The sequence below is a fragment of the Lissotriton vulgaris genome, chromosome 4_1 (assembly GCF_964263255.1).
Source record: "Lissotriton vulgaris chromosome 4_1, aLisVul1.2, whole genome shotgun sequence".
In the NCBI taxonomy this organism is placed as follows: Eukaryota; Metazoa; Chordata; class Amphibia; order Caudata; family Salamandridae; genus Lissotriton; species Lissotriton vulgaris.
This window is the reverse complement of record NC_141691.1, coordinates 1,177,856,977-1,177,874,053: the sequence shown is the minus strand read 5'-3', so window position 1 is coordinate 1,177,874,053 and position 17,077 is coordinate 1,177,856,977. Positions and strand designations below refer to the sequence as shown.

At 43.3% G+C, this 17,077-nt stretch overlaps 1 protein-coding gene across 1 annotated transcript in view; it reads left to right on the top strand.

Moving 5' to 3' along the window:
• Positions 1-17,077, top strand: part of CDH20 (cadherin 20) — a 287,836-nt gene that overhangs the window by 215,392 nt on the left and 55,367 nt on the right. The window contains exon 6 of the mRNA XM_086965411.1: positions 7,123-7,310. Within this exon, the coding sequence (XP_086821537.1) occupies positions 7,123-7,310 (188 nt within the window). The remainder of the gene's footprint in view (positions 1-7,122; positions 7,311-17,077) is intronic.

Here is a 17,077-nt window from a genome sequence, read left to right as displayed (position 1 = left end):
TAAAATGATATGTATAATATACTTACTTATAAGGGCCTTCAGCCAGTCCTCTTCATCGGTTGGTCTGTTGATGTGTCATTTGCATTTTTCTTTCTCCCATTATAGAATATAGCATGCAGCAATGGTTCAGCCCACTTCAGCCACTGGCTAACTTCACTTGTGAGCGACAGCATTCTTTCATTTCACTTCACAAAAAGCACATCTTAAAAAAAAAAAACCTGTTCCCTTTAGTGCCAGGGTAGCTTGGCAATTTTCTGTTTTTGAGACCAAAAAATTGTTTTCCTTTTAGCCATGTGTTTTTTTTTAGGAAAGCGCTGGGGACTCCCCCAACAATACAGTGTTACAAAAATCATGTCAAAACTAAACAAGCATTGAAAAAGTCAAAAGGCTGGTGGTCAACGCCCGAACTATTGTCTTTGCCAATATTTGTTTTTTATTTATTCTCTGCTTTTGTCTTTTTTACTTTGAAGAACATTTGATATATTCCCTTACCATTTGTTGAAAATTGATTGTTTACTGGAGTGATGTTGCTCCCTGAGCGCGTGAAAGACATTTCTTTCATCCTTGACGGGGTTTAATATTTTAGAATAAAGGCAAATGTTCTTCTGAGTTAAAATGTGTCCACTGTGAAGCTTGTAATGCATGTCACCTCTTTGTGTCTTTTTCAGAGTCTTTTATGTTGTGTCAGATGGTTTATACAACTCTTTGAAGACAGCAGAGCACTTGTTGTTATGTTAAACTATTTAACTCTAATGTTTTCATTTGGGATTAAGATTGTCTAAATCTTTTCTGTGAACGATCAGTGTAGAGTTTTTTGGTAACAAAGCATTTAGGGCCTCATTAGGATGGCGGTGAATCCGCATCCTCTGGGCCGGCGGAAGCCACCGCCGGCCCGGAGGATGCAGATTCACCGCCGCGGCCACAGAAAACACCCACCGCCAGATTAGGATGGCGGTGGGAATGCGGTGGGACCAGCGGCGGACAGCAGGTCCGTCCGCCGCTGATCCGCGGGGTGTGGAGGGCTATTTGGTGGCGGTGTCTGCAAGACACCATCAGCCAAATTAAGATGTGCATTGCAACATGCTTTTCCACAGCGTCTTTTCCACCGTGGAAAAGCATGTGGTCTTTGGTGTTTCAAGCAGCACCCGCCGCAAGGATAAAGATACAGGATGTGACCGCCAGGGTGGCGGTCACATCCTAATTGCACAGGAGGGACCGCCGCTGCCCCTGCGGACGTTCCCTCCACCTCCGGGCTGGCGGATGGACGCAGGTCCGTCCGCCACCCTAATAGGTCCCTTAATTTGGAGTTAATGATAAGACTAATACATCCAATGAGGATGGAGAATGTTCAAGTGGTTTGTTTATTAAATTTTGGACACAGACATGTCTGGAAGCATTATTCATGGATGGGCCAGCCTTAGGTGTGTCCAACATCAAGAGGTTCCCATGTGGTCTCCTCTGGGGAGTATGTACTACTGCAGTATGTCGTTCAAATATTATAATGCAGGATCAAGTCAAGTAGAAGGAATTTTTGTAGAATCCCACTTGTAGAGAACCCATAACTTTGTGATGTTTTTGACCGGATGTTTGGGGTTGCCAAGTGGACTGACAAAGCTTAATTTGTTAAAAATAAACAAATAACTAAGTGCAGGGCTCAAAGTTTTTTGTATTCTCTTGCCACTGGCACTGCCAGGTTTGAGGGTTGCCGATTACCTATGCTGGGGTGAACCTGATTCCATCTTTCGTCCCTTTCTTCCACCACCCTACACATCCTCTCCATTTATCTTGCTCCTACTCAGAGTAGGAGCAAGATAAATGAGAGTGGTGGCCCCCAGAACTAGGACCAGTACCTGTCCCAAAGCAGACTGTCAAAAACTTAGGGGTGTTATTCGATCAAGCCTTGACTTTCAAACATCATGTTAATCAAGTTGCTGGCACATGCTTTGGGGCCATTGGACTACTGAAAAGGGTGTTTCCCTATAAAACGGATAGCCACAGGAAAACCCTAGTTCAGGCGCCAGTGATCAGTAGATTGGCCTACTGCAATGGCCTTCTTTTGTCAACTAATGAAGGTCAATTAAAAAAACTGCAAGTAGTCCAAAGCAAGGCGGCAAGGTTAATTCTTAATGTTCCATCTAGAACACTCTCCCGTCCTCTACTAGCTAATCTTCACTGGTTGCCAGTGCGACAACGCACGAAGTTTAAAATTCTGTGTACTATTCATAAATGCCTGTTAGGCAAGGGCCCCAAGTATCTTACTAATGTTTTCCAATCCTATGTCCCAATCCGATCCTTACGATCAAGTAGTCTCCATTTACTACAGGTCCATAAAATAAAAAAGTCTCATCAGGGAGGCCGGGCTATGGCGCACACAGGACCCGCTCTCTGGAATTCCCTTCCCCCTAAACTCAAAACTATCACTAACCACTTATCCTTTCGTAAAACCCTCAAGACTCACCTTTTTACTATTAGTTAATCTGCTTATGCTTTGCTACCCTGGAAAGTGAACTGGCGTGATGTAGACCTCCCTTAGCAAGCAAAAGCGCGGAGATACCCCTTCGGGGATTTATTCAGGCGCTATAGAAGCATATAAAATAAATAAAATAAAATAAATAAACTCATCCCTGTTGTCTCTCTTTGGGACTGTTTTCCTATCTTTCTCATCACTCCTCTCTTCTTTTCCTGCCTACTGCCTATTCTCTCTGCGCCTAGGTTAAAGTCTAATGATGCCCACTACCGACACAAAAGAACCACTGTACTGTCATCAACCCAGCTCACGCTGTATTGTTTTTCCTGATTTAAGTTACCACAGATCAGGGGCGGGGCTCAGGGGGGAGGGTGCTTGTTTGGGGTGTTACCCCCCCCCCCCCCCCCCCCCCAAACAATATATTCTGTAGTAAAAAGTTGGCTACAGGTGCTTTCAGTCTAGTAAAGTGAAGTGTCTGTTGGATTTCACATGGGATTCTCACATGCCCACAATGACAAAAACACACACACTCTCTTGTCTATGCTTTGAAGACCTTAAAAAATGTGGATTCGTTTAAAAAATATTGTGCTTTAAGTACTCCTAACAATCCACACTCCTGTTTCTTTCCATTGCACCTTGAGCCCCCACATGTTCTGCTTCTCATATAATGTGTTTTAACAAGATGCCCAAGCACGTTTGTGAGGAAATCTGAAGCTCACAACACCTATGATCTAATCATATGGGAAGGATCACTTGTCCTGCATAACATCGGGTATGCTGGATTTGTTCTTTCTAGTCCCAATTAAAAAACCCTCATGCACGTGTTTGTTGATGGTAACGTCAAGCGGTATATCTTGATTCTCCGCTAGCGAGAATCTAGATATACCGCTTGACGTTACCATCAACAAACATGTGCCTGTGGGTTTTTTAATTGGGACTAGAAAGAAAAAAATCCTGCATACCCGATGTCATGCAGGACAAGTGATCCTTCCCATATGATTAGATGATATTTGACCAAAGGAAACTGAATGGATCACGTATTCCTTCCCTCCCCCCTCATTGATCTTGGATGCTCACACCACCTAATCATACTGACAGAGTTACGGCCCAGCCACATATAAGTGCAACTGAAACAAACACAAAGTGACTGCTTAGCATCAATATAAAAAATACCTGCATTAACAACAGTTTACTGCATATATTGTCCTTACTTTATCAAATTTCAAAGACCTGGATCAAACCTGTGAAATTCAGAAAACGCACTGAACACTACAGGTGGTGCAAGAATCCACAGAGCTCGCTTTGAGACACTGGATCCAGTAGCAATTGGGTCGTGTATCATCTGGTGAAGTATTTGGTTTCAAGTAGGCCTTGGCGAAGTTTCAATTACTCTGGCATAATTTATGTAATTTTGGCATTACACTAGTTCGCAAAAAAACAAAATTTCGTCATTACGTAACCATCTACAATAATAATTCATAGTGCAGCGCGCCATTCCCAGTGAAAGTGTACACCAAACTCACTCGAACAACAGAGCACAAGCATCTGTTGTTAGCGGTGCTTTTCTGAAATGTGTCCTTGTGCCAAAATTTGACAAGTAAATATAGTGAGAAATTATGCTTTCGCATTTTACGTAATTATGGGTGATTTCATGTACTTCTGCCAAAATGTTGTGTAATCAAATTACGTGAATTTTGTACACCCCTGGTTTCGAGGCCTGCCAGTTATTATGAAAATAAAGTTACAGCTCTCAAAAATATATTTATTACTGTTCCTGAGTGAATGAAAGATGTTGTAACATGCTTATGGTTATATACATTCTGGCTTACATTTATATGCTAACATTATTTTCATTTAGAAGTTAACTAGAGCATATGATAGGTTATTTGAATATTATTAGGGCAATAATTAACCTTGTTAACTGCTAAAATAGCCAAGTATGTGCTTTCAATTTTGAGTTTTAGTGCTGGCTTGACAGGATAGTTGTCTGTTTGAAGTTGCATTACCAATTCAAACAAATATACATAGAGCTGGCTTTGTATTGTGATTGCATTTATAAAGTGCTTACTACCCCTCCAGAGGCGCCAAATCGATTTTCCGGCGAGTAGCACGCTACTCTGGAACCCATAAAGGATTAGTGGTGAATTAGTATAGTGAAATATAAAAGTAATTTGAGTGGTGGATATGTTAGTAATTTGGATTGAGAAGGATAGTGGAGGGATAGAAGAGGGAAAAGGTTTGCATTTATATAGTGCTTTCTACCCCTGATGAGGTGTTGAAGCGCCTTTTCAGTGAGTAGCATGGTACTCCAGAACCCATAAAGGATTAGTGGTGAATTAGTACAGCAAAATATGAAAGTAATTTGAGTGATGGATATGTTAGTCAGTTATTTGGATTGAGAAGGATAGTGGAGGGATAAGGTTTGCATTTATATAGCGTTTGCTACCCCTGATGAGGTGTTGAGCACTTTTTCGGCAAGTAGAATGGTACTCCGGAACCCATAAAGGATTAGTGATGAATTAGTATGGTGAAATATGAAAGTAATTTGAGCTGTGTATGTTAATCTGTTATTTGACTTGCTCTCAGGAGTAATACTGTTGTACCTCGTGCTATTAGCAGTTTTGGTGTATCTTTCCATCTCCTATGCAGGGCTTGTATTACAATCCATAAGGGACTATTTTCGTCTGAAAAGCACCCTGAATCATGGCATGTTAAAGCATTTAGCTCATAAGAGCATTCCTTACAGAAAGCAGGCATTTTTTGTGTTTTCTTTACTCCAGTGGCTTTTATGAATTGGGTTAATCAGCGCTCGACGGGAATGCCAGATCTACTGGCTTTTTCGATGCTTTCTTTTTTAAAAAGTGTCCTATCTAGAGATATTGCTACAGAATTTGCTAATCAATGATCTTTCAACTAGGCCTTGAGTGAGTGAATTGGCTTGAACAAAGCGCTGTCTTGAGGAGGCCAAGTGTCCAATGTGATGTGGCAGCTTCGATCCCTTTTTGAAAAGAGCACTGTTTGCTGAAGAAATGTCAGAGTGGCCACACATCAAGGCTGCTGCTAACACACAATCGATGCAGTGTATTGATCACAGAGTTGTCACGATAAACACATGGGCTCAAGAAGCTGCCTCGGTGAAATCATGTCAGTGGAGCAAGACACACTGGTATGTTAAGCAACACCCGAGTGAAAATCAACACTCAGGTGCTCTGGGTAGTTGAAAACAGGAATATCCTAATGGAATGCCACACGTCACATAGGGCCTGATGTAGTGTTAGGCATAAGAGTTACTCTTTCACAATTGTGACGGATATCTAGTCTGCCACATTACAAGTGCATTATGCTCCCTGTGTTCTGTTTTTACAGACCTATACAGATAGATACAGACAGAAAACAATGTGTTTTCTGTCTGCATTTATTTTTAAAAGTGGATAAATACAGAAAATGGTGTTGCTTATAAGTGACTCTCCGTGCTGTCTCTCATGAATTATAGCCCAACAGCTGAGCAGATGGACAGCATGGGAAATAAAAAAAACAGGATGAAATTTCTTTAAATAACGATAAGTGTCAATATACATTTGTGGTATAATGCTAGTATTTACCAGTGGATGTATTGTTGTGTAATATTTGGCAGCTTAAATAGTTAAAATACACGACAGACATCAAAGTGTGAGTGTGCGTCTATCAATTGAATAAATATGGAAATGTACAGTTTCACGACTTCATTTATGCGCAAAACACAAAATAAAAAATGATACAGATACAATGGGCAAAAAATAAATATGGATAAATACAGACGGGAATGTTGAAAAAATAAATACCAAAAATCCAGGAGCTCTAACTTATATCCAACGGCACTTGTAATAAGGCGGACAGGATATCTGTCTATGTCTTTACGGACTCTAAACCAGGCCTATAATTCCCTTAAGGACACTTAGGCTGTAATTTCATGTAATATAGGTTCCAAATTCCAAAAGAGCGCGATTCATATTTTGGAAGTGAGAAATCTGAACACCATTACAAGTTTGAGTCCTGGAATGCAGGGTATCTGTCTAATTCTGCATGATTTCCGCATTCTCCATGTGTGCTCATCCAACATTTGAACTATGTGCTTGAATGATTTGTGCCAGGTTTGTACACGCCAAACATTGTGTAAGCAAATACCTGACGTGGCCCAATTAGGACCCGATTTGGAGTCCCCACTTTTGTGCTTATAGGAGTTTACACCTGAATCAGTATTTGTACCAGATATGGAAGGAGGGTTAAAGAATATGTATGGTTTGTTTTCATTCCTTGCCTTTTCAGGCCATCTAATGAAACGGATACATTTATTGGTGATGAGCACATTTCTTCCTAAAAAAGAGAATTTGTGGAAGAGTCAATGGCTAAGATAGGCCTGCTGCATCTCTTGCCTTCTCGAGGCAGAGGCAACTTAGCCCAGATTAATAAGTAGAGGTAACATATCCCTGTGCCTGGCCCTCTCTGTAGTAAAGTTTGCTACAGTCCTGGCCTGGCCCTCTCTGTAGTAAAGTCTTGGCCTGGCCCTCTCTGTAGTAAAGTTTGCTACAGAGAGGACCAGACCAACTAGTACTATTACTAGTAAAATTGACTTGTTCATCAATCTCACTGTGTTTTATATTCCTTTGTCCCAACAGAGCATTACCAGATGAGTGTGCTGGAATCAGCCCCCGTCACTTCCTTAGTGGGCCGAATTCTCGCCAAAGACCTCGATGAAGGCGTAAATGCGGAAATGAAGTACAGCATCGTCGACGGAGATGGGCGGGACTTCTTTGACATCAGTACGGATCCGAATTCCCAAGCTGCCGTCATCACTGTCGGAAAGGTAGCCATTTTCTTTGTTTCCAAAATTAGTCTAGCCCTCGTTTTAACCCTTTCGATGCTGATGACGAGCTCAGCTCGTCATCACCCACGGGTGGCGTGTGCTGATGACGAGCTGAGCTCGTCATGTATCGCGGTAAAATGAAAAAAGGCGCACAGCGCAAAAATCGCCGCAGCAGCGATGCGGTTAATATCCCATCATACCATTCAGAGGGGTGCATTGACAAAGACTGCCGAGGTGGCCATTTTATGGACATCGAGGTTTGATTGACAGGGCATGCTGTATTCAATTGTGTTTTATTGTAATCCAATGCCTATGTAGTCACCAAGGTTTCATTCAGCGTAGCATGTCTGATTTCAGCCCTCAGAATGGAGTTGCTGATGGGAGGTTTCTTTTGATTAATAACATAAATGAATATTTTATCATCCTCTCCTTAACATCCAACTGCGCCTCTTATTTCTTTAAACATGGTTTGATGCTTAATTGTACGACAGCCCAAAACGATGTAATTAATATTTGCTTTGGCTCTGCATACACTTTTCACCCCGGTGCTGCATAAACAGCAATAAAGTAAGATTTAGATCATTTGTAAACCAATAAATCCATGATTTTTCTTAATTGTCGCCGGAAGATCCATAAATGCTAATTAGTCTCGAAGTAGCAGTCTTAAAAACGCCATCTGGGAAATGGTTTGCTCTGTCTGTAACGTGCTGCTCAGGGCTGTAGTGAAAAGTCTTCAGAATGCTACTTGAGGGGGAACAGGTACCCTTACACTATAGCTCTCGAGACATATTGCAGATCATTTCATACATGCTAGAGGTCACATCAGGGCCGGACTGGCTGTAGTGGGCATCGGGCGTTTCCCCAGGAGGCTGGAAAGGTGTGGGTTTTGGAGCATGTGGGTGCTGGTTTTGTTACTGTGGGCTGCTTTTGCAGCAGTGCTGCAATATTGTCCCCATAACAAAAATAGCAGGGCTGGAGGCAGGTTTAGTTAAGCAGCAGTGTTGCCAGGGCTGCTTTGTGTTCTCAGTCCATCCCTGGCTCACATCTCATAGCTTACACTGACAGAAACATGTGCTGTCACTCCTTTGCTTTACTAAGCGTCCATATGAAAAAACACAAACATGTCGCAAGCGCCATGTTTTCATCCCCTGTTGTTGTTGTTAGACTAAGAACCTCATCGTTGGCGTAACACAGCGTGATGGGACTATCCTGCATCATGTGATGAGGGGCCCAGAGGTCTCTCGCGCAGATAGTCAGTAGTCATGTACTGAATGCTCCCCCCGAAGTGTTGGGGGCCCACTGAAGGGTTAGTTCTGCATTATACCCCTGGCTCTCAATATTCATTCTATTTGAGGATAGAGATACCACACCCGTATATACCATTTATGCAGGGAGCTATATTTAACGGGTTAAGTATTATTGCATCATTCTACTTTCCATACCTTAGAATGGGAGAAACATCTTAAAACTATGGGTTTTCCCCAGTTATAGGATGTTCAAATCCCAGTGTTGCATTTTTCCTATACTGATTCAAAGTGGGAAACAGCAGGGTGTTGTTATTATTGAACATTTTGCAATCCCAATTTATGCTTAAACTCCAGAAGCAGTATTTCTGGCCCTGTTGAAGGGTGGCACTAGATATCATCTAAGAATCAGACATTGACATTCTCAGTTAGAGATGGGAAAATATATGAACGTTTGCTTTCTATACAAGATGGACGCCAAAAGCAGCTTTAATCATTAGACTGTCAGATTAGTAGACACAGACAATTACCTGATGCAACTTGCATCCATCTTATGTGCGGCTCTCTATGACTGAATAATGACAGGCACTGCTAACCATTCAATCACAGGCAAGCCAGTAGTTCCTTTATTGGGTGGAAGGGTCAGACACTGAAATTTTTGGCAACAGACATGTACAGCTCCAGACTCCAGTGATGGCACATGGCTCATATTTTCAGGCAGGATGTCCATCATAATCATTCATAAGGTAACTGTGATTCTAAACACATGCAGGTTTATCTGATGAACACCTATTTTAGTTTTGCAGTATGATTCTGTTACAGTTTCACCTGCTTCACAGTCTACTATCATGTAGTGGTTGGCCTTAGGATTTACCTAAGTACTCCTTCCATGATGTTGACCAATACACCACAAACCTGATATGGCTCCATCGATTCATTTTTACCGCATTGTGGCGGGACTGGATTTCGGGCTGCTACAATGATACTTATGCAGAATCAGAGGAGGATTTTCATGGCCTGGGATTTTCACTGTGGACAATCTGAAAATCCAAAAGAATGTGATGCTGAGGCAGAAATCTTCAAACTGTGGGTGGACCCTCTTTGCAGAGACTGAACGGACCTCAAGGGGGACCACCAGGCTCCGGCCAAGAGAGACAGAAATAACGCTGAAAACAGTGCAGTGTTTTTTACTTAAAGAAAGGAAACTAATGGAACATCTGTAATGTCATTTGTCATTCATGCAAAAACAACAGTTGATGGACAGAATACAGAACAATGTCATGCATTCACCCCAGTACAGAGATCTGGGCCTAAATCCATCGTTTTTTTGCTAACCATACCATTCCAGTTTGAACCCAGCGATATGCAAATCATTCTTGACCCTGTGCCCCATGGGAACAGTCCAGCCCAAACTGCCAAGCCAGGTCCTCCCTGGACTGGAAACAAGAATCCTAGGACTGGTTTCGGGCTTTCAGCCCTCAACAGCCAGGATAGCTTGATTCCAGTGGCATGGAGAGCACGGGACTCACGTCTGAGCATACCCGTCCCATTTGGGGTGACAAATGCAAAAACAACAGTGGATGGACAGAATGCAGAACAATATCATGCATTCACCCCAGGCACAGGGTCAGACTGATTTGCATATTGCCATTTCTGAACTGGGGTGGTGGAGGGAGCTAAAGAATGATGATGGAGTAAACCCATATCAGTTGACTGGGGGTGTGCGTCCTTGATTTGCTCTAACGCTCTGTCCATCATCCCCTTTGGTATCGCTTTGTTTGCCCTTAGTTGGCAGGGTATGCCCAGACGTGGGTCCCTTGCTCACTTTGCCACTGGATTCAAGATAGCCTGGCTGATGAGAGTTATGAACCCGAAACCGGTCCCAGGATGCTTGTTTCCGGTCCAGGGAAGACATGGTGTGGCAGTTCGGGCTGAACTGTTCCCATGAGGCACAGGGTTAGACTGATTTGCATATTGCCATGTCTGAACTGGGGTGGTGGAGTGAGCTAAAGAATAATAATGGATTAAACCCAGATCAGTTGACTGGGGGTGAGTGTTTGATTTGCTCTAACACTCTGTCCATCATCCCCTATGGTATCAATTTGTCACTCATGTCCTTGCTGGGAGTAGGTGTCAAAGTGGGGGTTCTCCATATAACTCTCAAAGTCCCTCCACCCCCTTTCAGATAAAGAAGCATACTGTGGATACTTTTACACTTTTAGACAGGCCTTTCTACATGTAGCAGGTTGTCTAATGTGAATTTGAAATTAGATAACCGAATATATGTGCACTGCTTTATTTGTTAAATATGTCAGAGCTTCTATGTTTATAGAAACATATTTTCTCCGAAAATATATTTGGCATCCTGTGGAGCCCAACAGCATTGGGTAACAAGGCCCTAAGTCTCATGTAGGCACTGATTTTTGTTCCTTTGGCCTCTTTGCAATCCTTTTCTTGTGATGATTGTATTTGTTGATGGAGAGAAACTATTTCAGAATGTGTCAAGAATGGTGAAATAAGTTTGGAGAGAATCACATCTCTTAGTTTCCATAACTGTTCTCAGCCCAACACAACAACTCAACTGGTCTGCCTGTGGGAGATTCATGATTAATGCGGTGCTTGAAGGGAAAACATAAGGCCTGATGAGCCACGCGTGAAACACGTGACATGATGATGGTGGCCTCCACGGTGGGGAAGAAAAAACAGAGTTCTCAAATGAGAAGCATCAGGAATCAACATCTGAGGAATCTCTGGAGAATCCAGATAGTTCTATTTGCTTCCCAAGGAAATCTAAACACTAGGATAAGCACATACAGCTAGATTCATCAAGGTAAATTGCGCTTGCAAAGGGCCAGATTCTGATAATCTGGCCCTTTGCGAGTGCAATTTTTGCATTTGGGATTCATCATCTCAAATGCAAAAATCGCTATTTGCGAAATCGCATATTTGCGAGGAATTGGATTTAAGGAATTTCTATTAGAGATTCCTTAAATGCAATTCATTAACCAATTTGAAATTGCGAATTCGCAATATTTGGTCGCTATTTACCACGAAGTCTAACTTCGTGGTAAATAGCGAAAAAATAGTAAAAAGCACTTTTTGTGCATTTTTCTCTGTAGCATGTTACACACACACATGTCCTTTGGACATGTGTGTGCGCAACACCTGTGTAAATTTGCATTTCAGGGGTGCTACAGGGTGTCCTTTGGACACCCCTGGCACCCTTGAAATCACTTTCTTATTTGCGATTAGCTAATTGCTAATCGCAAATAAGGAATACTCCCCATTCATTCCTATGGGCCTTTAGGCCCATAGGAATGAATGGGGAGTTATTCCTTATTTGCGATTAGCAATTTGCTAATCGCAAATAAGGAATGTGTAGGAATCGCAATTTATTTTGCGATTCGTACATGAATCCCGTTTTGCGAGTCTGTAATAGCGATTCCTTATGAATCGCTATTAAACACTCACAAAATGGGTCTTTGATGAATCTAGCAGATAATACTTCAAAATTCAGAAGACCATGCTGAAGGTTATCATGCCTAACAAAGACATTGTAAAGGAGCCTATATTTTCCCATGGTTCTCCTGGGGGGTTTGAAGCCACAGAAGCTATCAAAGTCAGGCTCAGCCACAGAGGTCCAGAAGGGATGCAAAAAGCTCTTACCTCCGGCTGAAAAATCTGTCAATGTCAGAATATGATGTGTAAATTAATCAATCAATCTTGATTTTAGCTTAGTTTATTTTCTCGGTCGGTTTTGTCACAAAATGAACTTTGGTTTCATTTAAAAGTATTTCTATGCTACATAATCCTAACAATCAGGATTGTGTTAGAGAATGCATGCCACTAGCTAATAATCCAAAATCCCATGTTTGCAGCAGGCTTTTTGGTGCATTAATAGTTTGTCAAACAACAATTATATTTTGTACAGATGAAGGGATCGATGCTTCCAGGAGAATAGTATCTTTGTCCAGACCCTCACACTAACCAGACCCCCCAGGATATAGCGGCATGGATTGGCAAATTTAGCGGCACAAAAATGAAAATTTAGCGGCACAAAAATGGAAATTTAGCGGCATTTAGCGGCGTTTTATTTTGGGTTTTTTGCAACACCAAACACAGATATCTTACTGTTTGAGTTATTTGACAACATGGAGCTATGTACATTTTGTTTATTTACAATTCAGCCCATTTGTTTTAGTTAAAAGGCATGTTAATCTTGGCCATGTACGTTCAGTTCTTCTGAGCCCCCATAGGTTTCAGACTAGGCATGCTGGAGGCAGAGACAGGTCTCGGAGCGAGTGGGACGGGTATGCTCAGACGTGAGTCCCGTGCTCTCCATGCCACTGGAATCAAGCTATCCAGGCTGATGAGGGCTGAAAGCCCGAAACCTGTCCTTGGATGCTTGTTTCCAGTCCAGGGAGGACTTGGCTTGGCAGTTCGGGCTGGACTGTACCCATGGGGCTCAGGGTCAAGACTGATTTGCATATGGCTGGGTTCAAACTGGAATGGCATGGTGAGCAAAAAAACAATGGATTTTGGCCCAGATCTCTGTACTGGGGTGAATGTATGACATTGTTCTGCATTCTGTCCATCACCTGTTGTTTTTACAATCCACAATGTTTTAAGGCAAAGGTCATGCAAGAGCTGCTATATTTTCTAAGGAATATGCAAAATGTGTAAGGTTGTGGCCTGGGAAAGTCCACTCATTTCATAAACCCACTTGTAAGCAAAATGACTTGTTGTCTGAATGAGGCTGTGAATACAAAACATTGTTCCTTAACGCATGTCAGTCAAGGTTAAAGTACAAAACAGCATAAACCTGGGGAATGGAAAATGGGTGCGCATGGGGCTGGATTTTAAGGCGGAAACGGGCGGAAAACAGCGGAGACGGCAAATTTCGTGGGCTTTTGCCCAAATATCGCGGCATTTCAACAGATCGGCCGATTTCGCGATTTTTTTGCAAATCGCGAAAACCGCAATAAGCTGGAGGGTCTGTATATGCACACACACACAAAACACACGCACACACACACACACATACATATACACACAATATGCATAAAGACAGAGTGAACGAGACAGACGTAGAGGGAGTTAGAGAGAGAAATGTGGGAAAGGAAGGAGAGAGAGCTTAAGGAAAAGAAGGGAAATGAGAGGAAAAGATGGGGATTTCGAGATTGGAAGAGTGGGAAAAAATATGAACTGAGGTAGGGGCGAGAGATGCAGAGGGTTATGGAGAGGCGTAAGAAAAGAGAGAGGGTAGGTAGGAGGGTGAGACATTAAAGCTTTGCTTCCGGGCGCCTCTAATTGTTTCCTTCACAGAAAAGCCCCCACTGTGCTTCTTAGTAAAAGCGTGTTTCTTGTAGCACCTGTGGGAACTGTATTATTACTTGTTTATACCGTGGCTCTGGCAGTCACTAGATCGTTTTAGTCTCGTGGCAGCCAGAGGCGGGCTTTGTTGACTGGAATAAAGGCTTTGACTATTTTCATTTCAGTGGGTTGGAAGGAGCGCCATGTAAGGTGCCGACCTTGAAGAAATCTCTATAATTAGCGAGGCGCTGCAGTTTGCTCACTTTTGTCACGTTTGTGTGCACAGGGAAGAGACGAGGCTCTAGCATTTGCACCCTCCAGTCCCATGAGTTGCTGGATGTGACTCACAGCACGTGGCACTTGTTAGCGTCAGAAGGTGTAACTCTGGCGCCCTCTAACGGCGGACTTTCATATCAAGCCTACACCCAAAACCCACAGAATGTCAGCGCACAAGCTACTGAAATGTGACAGCTAGTGCCAAAGACAACATGACGTTACATAAGGAAATTACTGGTTTAATAATACACTTATAAGTTAATTGAGCTTAAAGAGTGTATGTGTGTGGTACGCAGGTCACATGTACTGGGCCAGTTCACCCCTCTCATGTCCATATAATGTGTACCTTCGACCTGAGTAATAAAACATCTACAACTGAAAGGGGGAGTTTGGTTTAGCTTGAGGTGTGCGTAAATTACTGTCAGTATGCTTTATGTTCTCTGTGATCCTTCAGCGTATTTTATCTTTTTAGTCGACAAAACTCTGCACTCTGTGCGGGGGGCCTTCGGGGGACATTAATCTTTTATTTTTAGTATTGCTGTATGTCAGAAATGACTTCCGAACAGTTTCTTGTTCCCTGCTAACGCGATCCTGGCAGGGACGTCTGTGTTCGCCGGCCGGCTGTTCTCCTGCTCCGAGTCCGCTTCCCTGGTCTCTGGAGAAGAGGAAGAGGCTTCGTGTGTGTGTCGCTGCCGCTTCTTGCTGGTCTTCTCCCTCTCTCGGCCGCCGTGGTCTTCTCCCTCTCTCGGCCGCCGTCCTCTCCTTCTCTCGCCGCGAAATCCTGGGGAAGGGAAAATGGGTGCGCATGGGGCTGGATTTTAAGGCGGAAACGGGCGGAAAACGGCGGAGACGGCGGAAACGGCAAATTTCGCGGGCTTTTGCCCAAATATCGCTGCATTTCACCAGATCGGCCGATTTCACGATTTTTTTGCAAATCGCGAAATCGCGATAAGCTGGAGGGTCTGACTAACAGAAGGTGGGAAAGTGAATATATTGATAGGTATGCTAAGAGCACAAGCAGTAGTTTTGTGACTACAATCTGACGGTGGAACAAGAAGATACTATGGGAAGAAATTCCATTGGGAGACTGATCTTCGCTAATGGCTATCACAACTGTCTTCCTCAGAGGCTGATGAGGTAAAATGCCAAAAAGCATTAAACAAATTACCAGGATACTTAAGAGAAGAAGCTACTCGTAAATGTCTTGAAGCCCAAGACAAGTCAAGGATTCAGATCAAGAAAGTTTTCTTTTGAAGGGGCATTATTATCATATCACAAACAAATGAACATCACAAGCTCAGTCATACCAGTTGAAGGGACATGCTCAATCATTTTGATGATATGTCCTGCACAGGAGAATGGTTCTGTTAGCTGCACAGTAACCACAATCCTGGTAACAGTAAATCACAAACACACCCTGAATTAACCTGTGCTCTCCCTCTGGTAGCTTGGCATGGAGCAGGCTGGCGTGCCTTAAGAGGCAATGTGTAAAGTATTTGTGCAACACTTAGAACAGTAAAACAGTGAAAACACCACACAAAAAGATCCCACACCAGGTTAGAAAAACAGCTCCTAATTTCATAAATAAAACAAGACTGAAGTGACAAAAATCCAATGAGTAGAACTGGAAATATTGATTTTTGAAGTATTAAGTGAAAATAGTGCCAGAAAGCACTAAATGTGAACAAGAGATATCTGGTCACACTGGACCAGGACAAAGTCAAAATTTTAGGCTGATCGCGATAGAGTGCTGAACAGCTACAGTAACCATTCCTGGTCCACTGAGCATAATCCAGGTTGCGTCGACGTCAAGAATCGACGAGGAGCATGCAGCTGAAGAGATGCCCCGGTGTCCATCCTCACTGTGGCAGCAGTGCGCTGGTCCTGATTTTTGCAGCAGGGGAAATGCTTTGGTGCTGATGAGCACAGGGACTGCGATGCAGAGTTCTCATTGTCGTCACTGAAGCTGCTAATGATGGAGATGCGAAGACTTTGAGCCAGGGAGTGTGTCATGCAGTTGTGATTTCGAAGGCAATGATTAGGGTCGATCCACGCAGCAGAGGCAATGAACCAGATCTGGTCATGCAAGAGAGGTGATGTGCTGGTTCATATTTCATGCAATAGCGCTGATGCGCCGATTCGAGAAGGGATGCGCGGGCTTGGCTGATGCATACACCTTAGGCCCACTTCCAAGGGTCCAGGACTAGGGAGCCACCACTTGGCAGGGCAAATTCACAGATGGCAGAATCCAGGTGCAGAAGCAGGATAGTTGGACGTCTTTGATGTTCCTGAGACTTCAGATCAGGAGGACAGCCAACTAGTCCTTGGAGTTAATCTGTGTGTCAATTGATGCAGGTCTATTTCTTCCCACCCAGACCAGGAGGTCAGCCGATCAGCACAGAAAGAATGCAGTTCCTTTAGAGCAGCAGTCCAGCAAAGTGGCATTTTTTCAGCAGCACAGAAGTCCTTCTTCCTGGCAGAGTATTCACAGGTCCAGAAGTGTGGTGAAGTGGTAGTGTCTGAGGTCCATTTCTTATACCCAGTGGTGCCTTTGCAGTGGAGGAGACTTCAAAGAAGAGTCTTAGAAAGGCACAGATGTCCTCCCTTCCTGCCATGTCTCCAGACTCACTACAGGGGGTTATGCAGCCCTTTGTGTGTGGCCAATACACATCCTGTTGAGGTGTAAGTGTGAGGCTGTGCCCAGCTCCTTTCCTCCCATCCTCCCTGAATGGCGCATCAAGCCACACCTAAGCTCCCATTGTGTGTGGCTGTCTGGAGGGAATACACAAAGCTCAGCTGTCACCCAACCCAGACAAGCAATCAGAGAAAGGCTACAGGCACACAGGGCTAAGAGCCGGAAAATGACAATTTTCTAAAAGTGGCATCTTCAAAATTGTAACAATAAATCAGACTTTGCCATTAGAGAGGATGTAT